The sequence below is a fragment of the Mangifera indica genome, chromosome 1 (genome assembly GCF_011075055.1).
Source record: "Mangifera indica cultivar Alphonso chromosome 1, CATAS_Mindica_2.1, whole genome shotgun sequence".
NCBI lineage: Eukaryota > Viridiplantae > Streptophyta > Magnoliopsida > Sapindales > Anacardiaceae > Mangifera > Mangifera indica.
Window position 1 is genome coordinate 20,864,559 of NC_058137.1, and position 18,536 is coordinate 20,883,094.

General features: G+C 31.1%; 1 protein-coding gene across 1 annotated transcript; it reads right to left on the reverse strand.

Annotated features, from left to right (window-relative positions):
- Positions 1-153: 153 nt before the first annotated feature.
- Positions 154-5,434, reverse strand: LOC123215011. Its single transcript, XM_044635046.1, has 9 exons — positions 4,878-5,434; positions 4,369-4,791; positions 4,109-4,268; positions 3,781-4,022; positions 2,751-3,664; positions 2,333-2,673; positions 1,935-2,198; positions 1,651-1,856; positions 154-1,056 (listed from the first exon to the last, which is right to left on the reverse strand). Exons 1-9 carry the CDS (start codon positions 5,142-5,144, stop codon positions 343-345), a joined length of 3,531 nt encoding a protein of 1,176 aa, XP_044490981.1. The 5' UTR covers positions 5,145-5,434; the 3' UTR covers positions 154-342.
- Between the last annotated feature and the right edge of the window lie 13,102 nt (positions 5,435-18,536).

The following is an 18,536-nucleotide window of genomic DNA, read 5'->3' on the forward strand; positions in this document are numbered from 1 at the left end:
TCGGTAATATTTAAATATCTAAGGTGAATGTGGTAATCAGATTATCACCTATATTACCTGTCATGTCAGTATTAGTAATAGAAGATTACTATAATATTTTATTACTGATAAACTAAACAAAAGAATAAAAGATAGATTACCAAGATAATCCTAAAAAACCTAAACCAAATGCCCCTAAAATGTTCTCATTTTATTTTGACAAAATTTTACAACAACCGCATAAATTTATCTAGTCTTTTCACTATAAAAACCGGTAACTTGTTTGAAAAAGGTAAATAGTATTTCTCTTATTATATTAAAAAGATGTCTTGTCCAGTAAATGTAATTCTGAGCGAAATTTAATCATATGAATATTGAAATCAAAATGGCAAGCCAAAACAATAAAAGGAAAGTAATAATAGAAGGAGAAAACCAACTTCCGAATCCGCCAAATCCATTATAAAAATCATCCTCCCAAGCTAAAGCCTCCCCACTGCGTATTTTTTCTGAACTTATCACAGAATTTTCTGCTTGGTCAGCCAATCTTATATGGCGCAAAATGTGAGGAAAAACCTTCTTATAAGACTCTTCACCAATCAATAAATCTGAATGTCCAAAGCCCTCCACAACGATCCTTTCATGTCTAAATTTTGGTTGGTGAAGCTTCATGTATTTGTTAGCAAGAAATGAAGTTTCTGGGGTCACAAGAAGACACCTTCCACCAGAAATGTACAATGTTGATACTGCCATTCTCTCTGGATGAATCAAATATGAGTTGTATCCATGGCTGTTCACTATAAATCCTGCGTTGCAAATTTTTCTGAGGTGGGAAAATCCTGCCATGGGAACTCTTGTGGCGCTTTGCTTGTTTAACCAATGGTGCATCGAAGGGCTTACGTTTTGATGCCAGAATGCGTTGCCAAATATGCCTGAAAGAGCCTCACATTCTTTGTATCTGCATCTCTCATACCGTGGAATCAAACAGGCTATGCATTTCAGTAGCTGATGTCGAAAACTGGTTTTCGATGTGTCCAATAGAGGCAAAATTTTGTCCTTGCCTAGTATGGCCATTGACACCTGCAGTGTGTTAAGTGAATATCTAAGGTTCAAGTCCAAGGCTAATCAAGAATATTCAACTATGTTAAAGTACAAGATGTTAGAAAATTTTCTTACATGCATTAACATTAATCATGATTTTAGTTTAATAAAACCGAATAATTGAATAATCTATTTGCAGTTTATAAATGTTTTAAGTGATCAATAAAAATAACTCTAATATATTTAAAAAGTTATGATCTGAATAGAAAATATTAGTATAACCCTTAAAACTTATTGAACCTTTAATGGGAGAGTTCATTAACCTATTATATATTAGTTAGATCCCTCTCTAAAACTCTCATTGAAGTCTTCATTCAAGGGAGGTTTCCCAAGCGGACAACCCGTTACTCTAATGCAGGTAATCTTGATAGTTTTTTGGTAGACTCTAGATGCATGATGTTCTAGGTATTCTTATAATGCTAGAGTTTTCAATTCAGTATCATATGAAATTAGGATTTCATGATTAAAGTTATATGTGCATGTGAATTAAATCTTACACAAGATTTAAGGTCGTGGGGCAAAAGTCTTAACGAATTTCCAATTTAGATGGATAAAACTAATGGAAAAGCTTACAGGGATCAAGGGAAGCCACATTTTGAATCTACTCAATGCATTGAGCTTGAAGAACATTGAAGAGTTTGTGCAGGACAGAGAAGCAATGTGGTTTGATGAGACATGTCCTCCCAAGAGGGCCATGTGAACAGCCATGCCCCCAACACAGTGTGCAACAACATGAACTTTTTTGCTCTTCCCATGCAATTCGAGGATCTTAGCAATTACTGCAAAAGCCAGAAAGAACTAAGAAAATTCTCACTTAGAACATGATTTAATCAGCAAGAGTAAGTCTCTTGTTATACCAGCAGGAATATCAAATCTTGCAATATCTTCAATTGAGAAGTTGTTTGAAGGATGTGAAGGGTGCAATCTTGATTGCAGTAGCCAAATCTCATGCTCTTCTTCTAATAAAGTTCTCACTAAATCGTTTGGTTCTGATGGAAGGCAGTAACTTTCTATAGCATAACCATTAAGAAGGAGAACAGGATTTTTTTGTTTCCCTCTTTTAAGCTGACATGGAATTCGGTTGTTCATCCATTGCTTGCAACTGATGATAGATCCATCTTCTGCATTATCCACAGTAGTCAAACATAGATAACTTATAAGTACATAACCAAAGAAACAATTAGAGTTTCTGTGTAAATTCTAAGCTAATTTCATTCTCAGGATCTTAAAAACATGGATTTCAATTTCTGAATACCTGTTTTGATTTCATAAAGAGTGCTGTTTGGATAAGGTTTATGATAAGAATCTAACTGGATGCAGGCCTTGTGGTTCCCTCTGGGTATTTGCAATATATATGTTCTCAGGAGAGCCTGTGCAAAAAGGCCTATGAACCTTCTCCTATTTCCTTCAAGACTCATGAGACTCTTTAGTAGCTCGATTAGCGAAATTCGAAGCTCTCCAGTTATATTTATCATTTCTTGCCTGGAACTTATTCCTGAAATTTGTTTGAATGTCACATACAATGTAGTTGCCTCCCTCCAAGCGTACAACGATAATAGAAAGGGGTTCATTATCTTCTGTCCCTCAAGAACATATCTGCACAATATCAGATTTTATTAAGCTATGAAACAGAAGAAAAGTTAAAATGAATTTGAATTCGGATTGCATTGTACCTCAAACCAGAAGATGAAGTGAGAAGAAGACGATAATGCATGTAATGTGTGTAAGGAGTTCTGTAATCCACTTTGCACAGGTCTACTTCTCCATCAAGAACATGTAATGGATCCTTTTCAATGGCTGCAAAAACAATATGCCCTCCAACTTTTCCTCTTAAAAGTGGATGAGATTCTCCATTCACTGAATTGTTGGAGTTCATTTTCATTTTCAGATAAGCAGTGCAAGGCATACCTCCAATATACCCTGAAAGGGTCTCTTTGATCTCAACAGTTGATCTATCAGAGCTCCTTGATTTTTTATTATTGACGAAAATTGGGTATTGGTCAGCAGTCTTAACTGCAAGGTCTATGCCTTTTTTGCTTTTGTACTCTAAGACGTCTTTCACAAGGTGTTTACTTACATGCTCAGCTGCTGCTGCAACTGTAAGAGATGGATTTATGCCTACAGAACATGGAATTAAAGAAGCATCACAAACATAGAGGCCTGGGTGCACAGTTGTGGAAGCCTTTGTGTCAAAAACCTGACCATTGGAGTTGCAGACGCCGTGTGCAGGATCTGAAGCTGCATTGCAGCCACCTAAAAGATGAACTGAAGTGCTTCTGTACCTCGACAAAAACAGGATTCCCCCAAATTTTTTGGCAAGCTTTTGAAAGAACTTAATTTTTTGTGGGAGTAAAGGATCACAGGGTGGACTGAAACAAATTTTATTAGTGCCCTTGTCAAAAACGATTTTCCCATCACTCTCATCATATCCCATTGCATTAAGAGCCACTGCTTGGCTTGATTTGAAACCAATGAAATGTTTTAACTTGTCTATAATCCCATGAAATAACCAGTAACCAGTTGGCCATCCATAAGATACTATCCCTTTAAACACAAGGTAGGGATAAGCAGTTGGAAGAACAGCACTCTACAGCATAACAGCACTAGTGTTAGAAGAGTCCACACTGGAAGATGAACAAAAAATAAAAAAAAAAACCCACTTGCAAAGTAAATTGAGTTTTTGAGCATGGTGAAATGTTAAACCTGGATAGTGAAACCCAATGAAGAAGTATGAGATGAAGAGATAGCTGGCCCTGGCCGCATTTCGAAGGGTCTTTCCAGGATTTGCTTTCTGTCTAATCCATAAGCATTAAGTGGAGCAGGGCTTCCTGCAAGATAAGCAACAGTATTGCCATTGCAGCTGAATCCAGAACCAAGTACTTCTGAGAGTTCTAATCCTCTCATTTGTGACCGAAAAAGTATCTCAGTACTGCCAAATACACCAGCTGCAAAACATATTTTTCCAACTTCGTTATAAATTCTGAGACATTGTTCTGATAAATATCCAACATTTGTAACTAGTGGATCCTACCTGATAGAATTACAAAATCAGCCGCTACATTGTCAATCTCATTTAAATAAACAAGCCATCTTCTTCTTTTTCTGATACTTCTGCCTTCCTGGTGACATTCATGATGAGGGTTTTTGACCACATACTGAACTTGACATCCTGTTTCAACTATACATCCTGCCTGCTTCACCAAAACATTCAGATTGAAATCATTCAGTGTAAATAAAAATACAGTTATATATGCCAAAGCTCAAACATATACGGAGTTATAGAGAATATGCCTGGATTGCTGAAAGGATATAATTTTTGTCGGTGGAGTTTTTGGCATTATAAGGGCACCCAGCAAGGCAATTTCCGCAGGCTAAGCAGCTGCCTGTCTGTTGAAGCTTCATAGGATGGAGTGGTGATTCTTCAACATCAAAATTTATGCTTAGTTTCACCAAGTCTTCACAACTTGCTTCAAACTCTCCATCCACTATTTCCCTCATGACTTTGGAAACAGGAAACCTGACAGCAGCTGTTTGTACTCCTAGCATGGTCGCTGCAGAAGCTTCACATCTATCCCAATCCCGTTCCCACTCCTTCGGCCACTTCGGGTCCCTTCTAGCCCGAACTGGCGTTGGCAGCATAACTCCAGCATTGACTAGTGAACCTCCCCCAAGCCCACAAGCTATTGCTGCCAGAGAATCACCTTGTTCATAGAGCTGCAATCAAGAACAAACTGTAAGTTCCAGAGAGAATGTAATAGTCTTCAACACCACAAAAGCAAGAAGAAAAGGGAAAGTTTAACCTGAAACAAAGCATCTTTTGGGCCAAAGCTGACACCTAAGTTCTTGTTTTCCACCCTTAAGGCTGACATGATCTTCATACTATTAGTGGGAAAATCATGAGCTTCCCATTGCCTGCCTTTCTCTACTAAGCATACCTTTATCCCAGCCATTGACAGCCGAAAAGCTGCAACAGAGCCGCCATATCCAGACCCCACAACAACAGCATCATAACCATCTTCTTCTTCTTCTTCATCACACAACCTCTCTTCTATATCAGTTTGTTTCATTTTGTTTGAAATCTCGAAAATTGGAGGACTCCTGTTTCAAATTCGAGGAAATATATGTGCCGGCACAGATGATACAGAATATAATGTTTTGTTATGTAATTCCAAGATCTTGGATGGGTTCCGTTTATACTTGTGACAAATCACTACACAACATATTTGCTTGTTTTATGCTCCATATCAATGAACTGTTGAATTCTTTAAAAAAAGAAGACAAAAATCACAGAGGAGCCTAATATGAGTGAATAAATTCTTCTCAACGGCTGAAAGAAAATCACATATGTGAAATACATATTAAGTGATTATAGTTAGACCTTGACCAAGGTTGATTAACTATTTAAAGTCTCATTTTGTACATTCTTGACAATGCTTTATCTTTGTCTTGTGTTTGTATTGATCAAGTTCATATTGGAAGTGTTAAGTGTTCAATGATAGGCATCAAGATGTTGACTGAGAACAAAGTCCATCTTTTGGTCTAATAATTCGTCTCCCAAATGAGTTATAAGGTTTGTATTGATTGATTTATTCCATTTTTGAAGTTACTGTGATTAATTTTAAATCCATTTAAAGTATCAATTTTTTATAATCAACATTAGGTTTTTTAGTTTGAAATTATTGTTAGAGGATGAAAGAAAGGTTTTTTTTTTTTCTTTTTAATATTATGTTAGGTTATGGTTTGTATGTTGAAAATGTTTATTTTGCAGAAAAATTGAAGTTTTTTTCTCGATAAAAAATTAAGGATTTAAGTATAGATGTCAGAGGGTTAGGTTGACTAGTAGCCAAACCTAACCCTCTTTATTTGACTTGATTAGTAGGGACACAATCTGTTGCTGTAGCATTAAACCCATGGGCCTAAAAATTAGGCTCACAAGGCAACTTGGCATAGGTCGCTATTATAATGGGTCATGTAAAAATAAGAAAATTTAAAAAAGAATTAGAGATTGGGCACCAAAAATATTTTTTTATATAAACTCTCTCTCCTCCCACTCTCTAACACAATTTCCCAATCTCTCTACCTACATATTTTTCAATCTCCCAATCTTAAACTCTATCAATCAAATTTTAATTTTATTTAATAACTTAGTTTTTGCTTATTTAACAATTTTATATTTTTTTCAATTATTTTTTCATTTAAATTAATTTGATAATGAGAAAACTTAATATGTTTTAAATAAAAAATATGTTTAAACAATTGGGGCAAATTTATTTTTGGCTCAAAAAGAAAGAATGAGTTTAGTATAAACAATATAAGAAAAACTTTATATGAATAAGTAAAGGTGAAATTAAACCTCTCCTTCTCAAACATCATTACAAAAATATTCTGATTTAAAAAATTTAAATAGAGTAGTAGATAAAACAAAAACAGGAAGTGACACTTCAAATGGTTTAAAATGACACTTTTGACCTTTGGTTTATTTGTTACTCCATTTGAATTTATCAAACTAGAATCTCTTTATAATGATGTATGAAAATGAGATGTTTAATTTCGTTCTTACTTGTTCTTACAAAGTTTCTCTTATAATATTTACACTACATCTGTACCATGAATTTCTATACCGCACTATACAATGATATACATGTATGTGTGAATATTCTCATTTGCAAACATATTCAAGTTTATAATATAAAGATAAGTTAAAGATTTTAGGATTTTTTGAACTATGAAATTGTTTGTTAGTTAAAGAGTTCTTGATATTAATTTTATAGGGATTATGTTATATATTATAATTGTAAATACTAAAAATGACATCCATAAAAGCACACCAAAATAGTAATGAAACCATGATAATCATAATGAATATATAGAATAAGATTTGTAAGGTGGGTTGCCCACTACTAAAAAACCTGTCAAAACACCATTAGAGGGATACTGATAAGGAATGGTGGGGTAAAATGCTTCATCCATTGTTTTTGTCCTCATGAAGGATTTTAATCCCCATTCTCGGTCTATTATCTCATTTTAGGGGTATTTTATTTAGTACTCTCATATTTTTTAATTTTAAAATACTCTTATATTTATCTAATATTTTATTTGATATTTATATACATTGTCTTGTATTGAAATACCCCTAAATTTTATTCAAATATCCTTTTAGTTTCTTAAAATTTTATTTAAAACTTTTATACATCGTTTAATATCAAAATACCATCTATATTTTTCTAATATTTTTTTTAACACTTTAATATCTTATCAAATATCTAAATGCCCCATTTATATAATATATGAACTTGATTTAATAAATAAAATTAATTTTTGGACTAAGATTCATATAAATACCTTATTTTTCACGAATTGATTTTTTTTACTCGAATTTAGAAATATGAATTTTCTTCCTTTTGAACAAACTTATATTATCAAATATTAGGTAAAAATAAAGGTGAGAATGAGAGTTTGAATGATACGAGAAAAGTACAAGAGTGAGTTTATATAAAAGTGGTGAAAAGTAGTATTGATATTTAAAAAATTTTTTAAGGTATTTTTACTTGAGACTTTGAAAATGAGGTGTTTTTACTTAGTTTAGAGTAAGATGAGACATTTAATTTAATTTAGGGTATTTTTATAATTTAGAATAAAACATTTAATTTAATTTTTTTTATAATATAAATTTTTAGTGTGCACGAAAAACTATTGATCTGGCATTGACTTCACAAAATACAAAATCAAGGCTAGATGGACCCTCCCTGTTGAGTCTTGGTCAATAAAAAAGCTAGAATCTTGCCGAAGGAAGAAATTGTGGCTAATAATAAACTATTATTATGAGATTTTTTGTCTACTTTATTTATCTATAAAATTAAATAATAATAACGTACCAGTATGAGATTTCCGTTCACTTTCTTAATTTTGACATTTATGTCTTTAAACAATGTTAATCCCATCAAAGTTTAATGGTATTAAGTAAACGTGAAGAATTTTGCTTGGCCTTAACAAGAAAGAAAAATCAATGTAATGTAAAATAATAAATTTATGTATAGTATTTTTAGGTATATAAATATATATACATTTATATATATCATTATATGATTAGATGAGTTTTAATTGATGATAAAATAACACTCAATCATATAATGGTATATATAAATATGTATATATTTAAAATAAATATATATAATATTACTTGATGAAAAATGCCGTCAAGAAATAGCTGTCCAACCACTTAATTTTTTTATTTTATTTATGTTTTTGAAAGTTACAAATAAATTAATATTATTTTATAATAATAAAGAATTATAAACATCATTTTGTTCCTGTGACTGATTGAAGGATAGAGATTAAAATACTCTAACAACATATCAGCATCAACACTGGCCTTTGCATGACAAGCACTAATGAACAGAAAGTTGGGACAAGAAATGGCCAAAGGACTTATTTCGACCCCAAGTATCCTCTTATCTTAAGCTTCCACCTTTTAACTTTAAAAATCTCAAATATCTATCCATCAATAGTTAAAATTAATGGTTTTAGGGATAAAATCGTTATTTTATTTGTAATATTAAAAATAAACTAAAACTTTAAAAACAAAAAGTTTTTCTCTAACCCAAGTTTTAAAAAATGACAGTTCCCCCCTAGAATTTAGTTTTTAAATCTTTGACGTTAAATCTGATACTGTTGTGGATGACAGATAACTCTTGATGTCTCTTCTCCCTCTAGTGGCTAAACTTCTCTTGTTTGAAAGCTTGGAGAGAGTCGATTGATGCCAAAAATAACTCAAGTTTGTTGGGAAGATGAAAACGAGATCTAACGAAGATGAAAAATCTCGTCTTTGTCAGGGAGACAATGTTTCGTCTTTCTCAATGAAGTATTGTCTCTTGCTAGGTTTACGATCATCAATTAGAAGGAAATATGGTGAGGGAGTGATCGTTGGAGGAAGAAAAATGAGATGCCATTAGAGAAGCTCTAAAGATGACGTCGAATTTTGAAAACAAAACCTTGGGGAAGCAATGTTCTTTTTTTAAAACTTGGCCAATGGGGAAAATTGTTGGTTTTAAGGGTTTGAAGGGGAAAAAAAAATAAAATTTTAAGAAGTTAGAGTTTCGTTAACTTTAACCGCTTATAGGTGAGAAATAGCCCTTTAGCCATAAGAAATTTAGAATTTTTTTATCAATAAAATTATGTATATAACTAATTAATATAATTTTAAATATAAAAATAATATGTTATTTTATAATTAAATAATTAAAAATAATATACCACCTAATCATATATTAACATATAATTTATTATATTTAAATTTATTCTAATTATTTATGCATCGTAATCTTTCTTATTTTTCATTTCTTGACCTCACTTTCAAGACTTTCAACTCTATAGAATTAACATTCTTTACAAATAATAATTAATTTATTGACACATTAAAATATATATTATGTATTGTCTAAAAATTCAAAATTTGACTCAAGTGCATGGAATGGAAATTTTCTCTTTGAAATTATATATATACGACTACTTGCATCCCCACTGACCCACGAAACTTTTGGCTATCCTTCTTTCTTTTTTTTTTTTCTGAATATGAAGTTTATTTTCCAATTTTGATGCTTTCAATAGAATTGTATATTGCAAAATTTCTACATGATATAAATAAAACTAACTAGATGCCAAAAAAAAATGAAGTTGTGAGCAAAAAGACATTTTCATTGACGAAATCCAATTGAGGTGAGATGCAAAATTAGCAGCCACCAAGGCAATCACATTTTCCAGGCCAACCAATTTATTTTGGCCTAAGTTTTGATGCGTTTCAAAAATTATATTTATAAAGTTCTGTCAAAACACCATTAGAGGGATTCCGATAAGGAATGATAGGATAGAATACTTCATTCGTTGTTTTTGTCCTCATGAAGGATTTTAATCCTCATTCCCGGTCTATTTTTTTATTTTAGAGGTATTTTATTTAATACTCTTATATTTTTTAATTTTAAAATACTTTTATATTTATCTAATATTTTATTTAACATTTATATACATTGTCTTATATTGAAATGCTCCTAAATTTTATTCAAATATCCTTTTATTTTCTTAAAATTTCATTTAAAACTTTTATACATTGTTTAATATCAAAATATCATTTATATTTTTCTAACATTTTATTTAACACTCTAATATCTTATCAAATATCTAAATTTCCCCTTTATATAATATACGAACTTAATTTAATAAATAAAATTAAGTTTTGGGTTAAGATTCATATAAATACCTTGTTTTCACAAATTGACTTTTTTAACTCGAATTTAGAAATATGAATTTGTTTCTTTCTGAACAAACTTATAATATCAAATATTGAGTAAAAATAAAGGTGAGAATGAGAGTTTGAATGATATGAAAAAAACATGAGAGTGAGTTTATATAAAAGTGGTGAAGAGTAGTATTGATATTTTAAAAATTTTTTGAGGTATTTTTACTTGAGGTTTTGAAAATAAGATATTTTTACTTAGTTTAGAGTAAGATGGGACATTTAATTTAATTTAGGGTATTTTTGCTTAATTTAGAATAAAACATTTAATTTATATTTTTTTATAATATAAATTTTTAGTGTCACGAAAAACTATTGATCTGGCATTGACTTCACAAAATACAAAAGGCCAAATGACTATTTCCCACCTAAGATTTGATGTTTTCTCAAGTTTCTACCCTTTAACTATGGAAACACCAAACACCCACCCATGACCGGTTAGATTTAACAAAACCCTAACGGTGGTAAGGGTAAAATCGTCATTTTCTCGATAATATTAAAAATAAACATAAATAGATTCTATTTTACCCCCCTAAACTTTAAAAACTAAAACTTTCCCCCAACCTAAGTTTTAAAAAATCGCAGTTTCACCCTAGGGTTTCTTTTTGAAATCTCTGGTGATATCTCCGGCTCCATTGCCGACGGTCTCTCCCTCCCGAAACATCCTCTCCTTCTGACGATCTCTTTCCTCCCATTTGGACCCTCCATCGGAGTCGGAGAAGCCGTGGAAGACGAAGAACTTTGTCGGGGAAGACGAAGCTCTTCGTCTTCCCAATCGTCGTCGTCGTCTTCATCTTCCAATTGTGATCGGGCTTAATCTTCGTCTTCATCTTTCAACTGCGATCGTCGTCGTCAGATAAGTCGTCTGGGAAGACGATTTCTCTTCCCAGACGACTTATCTCTACGTCGGATGAGTAGTGCAAGAGTTTAGGGAGGCCGTCGGTGGAAGAGAAACTGTCGGGAGGAGAAGACGGCTGGTGATGGTGTCGGAGAGATAAACCCTAGGGGAGAAATGCAATATTTTCAAACTCTAGGGGGGAAATGAGATATTTTCAAACTTAGCTTAGGGAAAAAATATTAGTTTTTAAACTTTTAGGGGGGAAAAATGAGATTAAATTTACCACCGTTAGGATTTTGTTAAATCTAACCGATCATGGGTGGGTGTTTGGTGTTTTCATAGTTAAAGGGTGGAAACTTGAGAAACCATCAAACCTTGGGTGGGAAATAGTCGTTTGGCCAATGCAAAATCAAGGCTAGATGGACCCTCCCTGTTGAGTCTTGGTCAATAAAAAAGCTGGAATCTTGCCGAAGGAAGAAATTGTGGCTAATAATAAACTATTATTATGAGATTTTTTTGTCTACTTTATTTATCTATAAAATTAAATAATAATAACGTACCGTTATGAGATTTCTGTTCACTTTCTTAATTTTGACTAAATCCAATTTGACATTTATATCTTTAAACAATGTTAATCCCATCCAAGTTTAATGGTATTAAGTAAACGTGAAGAATTTTGCTTGGCCTTAACAAGAAAGAAAAAATCAATGTAATGTAAAATAATAAAATTATGTATAGTATTTTTAGGTATATAAATATATATATATATATTTATATTTATCATTATATGATTAGATGAGTTTTAATTGATGATAAAATAACACTCAATCATATAATAATATATATAAATATGTATATATTTAAAATAAATATATATAATATTACTTGATGTAAAATGCCGTCAAGAAATAGCTGTCCAACCGCTTAATTTTTTTATTTTATTTATGTTTTTGAAAGTTACAAATAAATTAATATTATTTTATAATAATAAAGAATTATAAACAGTTTTTTGTTCCCGTGATTGATTGAAGGATAGAGATTAAAATACTCTATCTAACAACATATCAGTGTCAACATTGGCCTTTGCATGGCGAGCACTAATAAACCGAAAGTTGGGATAAGAAATGGCCAAAGGACTTGTTTCCACTCAAAGTATCCTCTTATCTCAAGTTTTCATCTTTAACTTTAAAAATCTCAAATATTCACCTATGAGTGGTTAAAATTAATAGTTTTAAGGATAAAATCGTTATTTTATTTGTAATATTAAAAATAAACTAAAACATTAAAAACTAAAAGTTTTCCTTTAACTCAAGTTTTAGAAAATGATAGTTCCCCCTTAGGGTTTAGTTTTTAGATCTTTACCGTTAAATCTGATACTGTTGTCGATGACAAATATCTCTTGATGTCTCCTCTCCCCCTAGTGGTCAAGCTTCTCTTGTTTGAAAACTTGGATAGAGTTGATTGATGCCAAAAATAACTCAACTTTGTTGGAAAGATGAAAAATCTTGTCTCTTGCTAGGTTTACAATCATCGATTAGAGGGGAAGATTGTGAGGGAGTGATTGTCAGAGGAAGAAAAATGAGATGCCATCAGAGAAGCTTTGAAGATGACGTTGGATTTTGAAAACAAAACCCTGAGGAGGAAATGTTATTTTTTTAAACCTTGGTCAATAGGAAAAATTGTTGGTTTTAAGGGTTTGGGGGGCAAAAAGAATTAAAAATTTAAAAAGTTAGACTTTCATTAACTTTAACCGCTTATGAGTGGATAAATGAGATTTTCAAAGTTAAAAGGTAAGAACTAAGATAAGATGATACTTTGGGTGGGACATAGTCCTTTGGCCATAAAAAATTTAGAAATTTTTTATCAATAAAATTATGTATATAAATAATTAATATAATTTTAAATATAAATAATAATATATTATTTTATAATTAAATAATTAAAAATTAAAAATAACCTAATCACATATTAACATATCATTTATTATATTAAAATTTATTCTAATTATTTATGCGCCGTAATCTTTCTTATTTTTCATTTCTTGGCCTCACTTTCAAGACTTTCAACTCTATAGAATTAACATTCTTTACAAATAATAATTAATTTATTGACAAATTAAAATATATATTATGTATTGTCTAAAAATTCAAAATTTGACTCAAGTGCATGGAATGGAAATTTTCTTTTTGAAATTATATAAACACGACTACTTGCATCCTCACTGACCCACGAAACTTTTGGTTATTCTTCTTTTTTTTTTCCTGAATATGAAGTTTATTTTCCAATTTTGCTGCTTTCAATAGAATTGTTTATTAAAAAATTTCTACATGATATAAATAAAACTAACTGGATGCAAAAAACCATGAAGTTGTGAGCAAAAAGACATTTTCATGACGAAATCCAATTGAGGTGAGATGCAAAATTAGCAGCCACTAAGGCAATCACATTTTCCAGGCTGACCAACTTATTTTCACCTAAGTTTTGATGCGTTTCAAAAATTATATTTACAAAGTTTAAAAAACTAAAAATCTTATCCATAGGTCAATTACCATTAAAATTTTTTGTTTGAGATAGGGGTAAAATCATTATTTTACTAATAATATTGAAAAAAAATAAAATTCATTCATTTTCCTCATAAGGTTTAAAAACTAACACCTTCAGCCTTGTCTAATGTTTTTTAATTTTGAACAGTCACAATTTCTACACCCATAATCTATGGTTTTTTCTTTCACTCCTTCGACTACTATCTCTAACATTGACGACCTCCCCTCTTCATCTAAAATTTTGATCAGCGCACGGAGACCTCTCCTCTTCAAATCTCTTTGTTAAGATAAAAAAACCGATCTCTTCGTCAAAGATGAAGAGATCTGGAGAGGGGAGGTGTCGTCCAATGTTTTAGGATAGAGAAGAGAGATCATTGACGTCAAAGATAGTAGCTAGAGGGAAGAAGAAAAAAATCCTAAGTTTAATGGGGGGGGGGGGGGGGTGAATATGGGTTTTTAAAGTTAGAAAATTTTAGATAAAAGTGAAATTTTTAATTTTTAAAATTTAGGGAAAAATGTGACCTTTTAAAATTAAATAAACTTTAGATAAGGATGAAATTGTTAATTTTAAAACTTAAGAGCAAAATATAATAAATTTTATAATTTTTTAAATATTATTAATAAAATAACGGTTTTATCCTTATTTCTAATAAAAAATTTTAATCTCAATTAGATTATAAATAAGATTTCAAATTTTTCAAATTTTGTAAATATAACTTTGAAAAAACATTAAAACTTTGGTGGACAATACTCCTTTTGCTCATTTTCCATGTACTTATTTATGCATATAAAAATGATGCTTCCCTTTCCTCTGTCATCTTCAAGATTGATGCCTGGGGAAATAGTCCTTTGGCCCATTTTTCATGTGTTTATTTAAGCATTTAAAAATGATGCTTCCCTTTCCCCTCGGCCATCTTCAAGATTGATGCCTCTGACCCCACCACAGGAAATGATGAAGGGTTGTACATAGCATTAAGGGGCATTTGATTTAAAGGAATAAAGAGCCTCTTTTAGTTTATCATCTATTATTTATATTATTTTATTTAATTTATATAATAATTTTTATTATTAATAGGAAAATAATAAATAATATAAAAGTTAATTTGATCATTATTTTTATTTTAAGTATTAAAATATTACCTTAATTTTATTATAATTGTATCTTTATTTATTATTTTTTAGGATAAAAATAATCATATTTTTTATTAATATAACAAATAATCAAAAAAATATTTTAAGATAATTATATTGAAAGAGTTTAAATAAAATAATATATTAATATTATTTTATTATTTCTAATCAAACACAATATTATAAATAATTTATATTTAAGATAACATTTTAATTTTAATAATAAAACATTGTCTGAACCGAACGCTTCTAAAATTTTACAGAAATACTTAAAGCAAGTTAATATTTTATGGTTATCGATAATTTTGGGGCCAAAGGACTATTTCCCACCCAAAGTATGATGTTGTCTCAAGTTTTCATTTATTAACTTTGAAAATCTCATTTACCCACCCATAAACAATTAACATTAGCGGAACTCTAACTCCTTAAAATTTTATCTCTTTTTCTCCCCCTAACCCTTAAAAATTAAATATTTCCCCCTTAGACCAAGTTTAAAAAAATGACATTTCTCTCTAGTGTTTAGTTTTCAATCTCTGACGTCAAATCTGGTGTCATTACCGATGAAAAAACTTTCTCGACGCATCACCATGCTTCAACGTTCTCTCTTCCCTCCTCTAGAATGTCGGCTAACGTAAATCTGGCCTGAAAAGATGATAAAGCTCTTCGTTTTCCCATACGTCTTCTTTTAGGAAGACGATGAGCTTCGTCTTCCAACGAAGCTCTTTGTCTTTCCTTGGTAGATCTACATTGGCCTATGTTCTAGAGGAGGGAAGAGACAACACCAGATCATGGTGATGCATCAGGGAAGTTTCATCATCAGCGATGACGCCCGGGATTGAAAACTAAACCCTAAAAGGAGAATGTTATTTTTTAAAACTTGGCTTAGGGGAAAATAGTTAGTTTTTAAGAATTAGGGGGGAAAGCTAGATTAAATTTTAATTTATTTTTAATATTACGGATAAAATGATAATTTTGTCCTTAAAACGTAATTTTAACTGTTTATAGATGAGTAAATGAGATTTTTAAAATTAACAAGTGAAAATTTGAGATACCAATATACTTTAATGAAAAATAGTCCTTTGGCCATAATTCTGGTGTGATAAACGTATAGCGTCATCCTCTTATGTAACACCATTGAAAGGCCACTGGCAAGCTTGGGTTGCCCGAGCATCATGGCTGGGGACAAAACAAACTAAAGTAAATAGAGAAAATGTTCTCAATACTACTTTTGTAGGGAGGGTATGCTTGAAAAAAATAAAATAAAAAACAAAATACTTTATGGAATTTACAAATTAATTGGTCACTTACAGAGAGTAGAGGGTAAAATAATGTGCTAGTTACAAGTCAATCATAAGAGTAATGGAAAAACCGAATTGGACACTACAAGAAATTAATGCATGCATAACCATTTTAATAGGCAACCAGGTTGAATCTCTATGTAAATGTGGGTGCATATGGTGAACGACTCGTCCGCTCTACAGGTATAACACATCTTTGTAAGTGTATAGTCTATATTACAGTCTCACAAATACCTCTTTATAATGACTTTCTTAAAAAATTCTTTAAAATCAAGTGAAAAAGTTATGTTTTCATAGATACTTAAAAATTTCTCTGTCTACGGAAACTTCATATCCTAAACATATACTTAAGGGATATATAAATTTCAATTGTGCAAAATGAGATCTGTATCTCCCAATTTATCACCTTAACCCTTGTAAAACATGCAAAGTCGTTTTTCTTAAAATCAAATTTAAAAAATCATCAATCTATGATCTGTTTTCTAAAGTCATGTTATCGAGCCCAGGTAAATCTCATCTTGAGCTCTATTTAACTTCTATGTATATGCTCATGACACTTATGTCTTATCATATTCTCTCTCAAACTTATCTTAATACTTCAATGTATCTTGATTATTCTTTAAATTCTCATACGATAACTCAATGAACAATTGTCGATCTATCATGAACATATACCCATTAGATTTTGAAGGCAATCATCACTTTACCATATGAATGATTGTGCACTCTTCTACATGAACATTAATAGATTTTAGGTGTTATGAATGATCACACAAATCCTTTGTACAATCATTACAGTGTACGTATAAACATGACATTCATATAAAATTCCAGTCAAACCACTGTATTCATTAGGGTTGTTAATCGAGTTTAATAAATGGGGCTCAGTTTATTCAAGTTCAGGTCCATAAAAAAAAAAAAATTTGGCTGGAGTTTGGGCTTATTTTGGGTCTGTTATGTAACTTTTAAAACCTACCAAAACACTCGTACAATCCCCTATGGGTTTACAAACCTGACAAATAAACCCTTTGCTCATAATGACTTTTCAGGCTTCAGGCTCTATAAGGCCTCGAGTTTGTGTAGACTAGCTGGAGGCTTGAATTTTATTCAGTCTAAAGTAAATTTTTTTGTTCAAACGGGCCTAGGCTTACTTGGCCCAATTAACAGCCCTAGTATTCACAAAAATCCAACCTCTTAAATCCACATCTTAATCATTTAAATTATATATTTAATATCAAACAAATCCCAATAAGCTCTTTACACTTTTCCAGAATTATATAAAATTTTACACATCATGAAAATCACTTCTGAAACGAAAATCTGACCTCCTATTTACCTAGATTCTTTGCAAGCATAGTTTGATGTCGGATTTAACTTAGTCGGAAAATGGCCTCTGGACTCTAGAATGAACAATATCAAATTTCTGTAAAATATCAAACGTGTATAAAACGTATTCATCGTGTGTAATGTGCTCGTTTAAATATATTTTTGAATCAAATGACTACTGGAATGGTCGTGTATTCTCATTGAACAATAGTTCAATCTCCTAAATTATTTGATGTGGCATGTTATCCACTTAGCCCATTTGGCACAACACAAACAAACTTGCATCCTTTCTTCAGCAACCTCTATATAATTTCTCATACTCGGTCATTTTTTTTCACAAAACTCATTTATCAATTCAAATCATAATTCTATAAAATGACTAAGCTAACCTTGTTATGCACATGCAGGTGTTACAGAGGGTGTTATAATTGTGGGGAGGAAGGGCTTGTTCGAATTATGAACAAAAAGTGAAAGATGATGAATCAGAGGTTGTTAACTTTCATGACCAATTGTTTCGGTTTTTGCCTTGGTTAACTATGTTACAATGAGGACTTGGTAATGTGGGTATTTCTGGCAATTCGTTGGTTTTAAATTTTCTTGCATTGCTATAAATTTAGTGTTTCACATGTTGTCCAATGTGAGATAGAAACTTATAGAATTGAGTGTTCAACGCAATTTCAAAACCAAAACAGTAAGTGGATGTATGTATTTGTTCAAACTTAAGGGTTAAAAAAGGACTGACATTTTGGATACCCATTAGGGCCATTACATTATATACAATGTGAGCTTAGTTAAAGTTCATGTTCCAACAGGCATGTGTTGAGGGTATACATAGAAAAGTAATGTTATGTGTACATAATTTGGATATATAAATGATGTGTTACCATATGATTGGATGTTACTTTCATTTTTAATTAAAGATTATTCAATTATATGATAACACATCATTTGTATATCCAAATTGTATAAAAAAAATATACGCATAATTTTATTGTGTATAGAAATACAGAAATGAGATCTAAGTGAACAGAAAA

Coding starts and splice junctions, on each gene's coding strand:
- LOC123215011 (XM_044635046.1), bottom strand. CDS start 5,144: ATGAAACAAACTGATATAGAAGAGAGGTTGTGTGATGAAGAAGAAGAA. Junction 4,792..4,877: donor CAAAAGATGCTTTGTTTCAG/GTTAAACTTTCC, acceptor TCTTGATTGCAG/CTCTATGAACAAGGTGATTC. Junction 1,057..1,650: donor TGTGGCTTCCCTTGATCCCT/GTAAGCTTTTCC, acceptor AACACACTGCAG/GTGTCAATGGCCATACTAGG.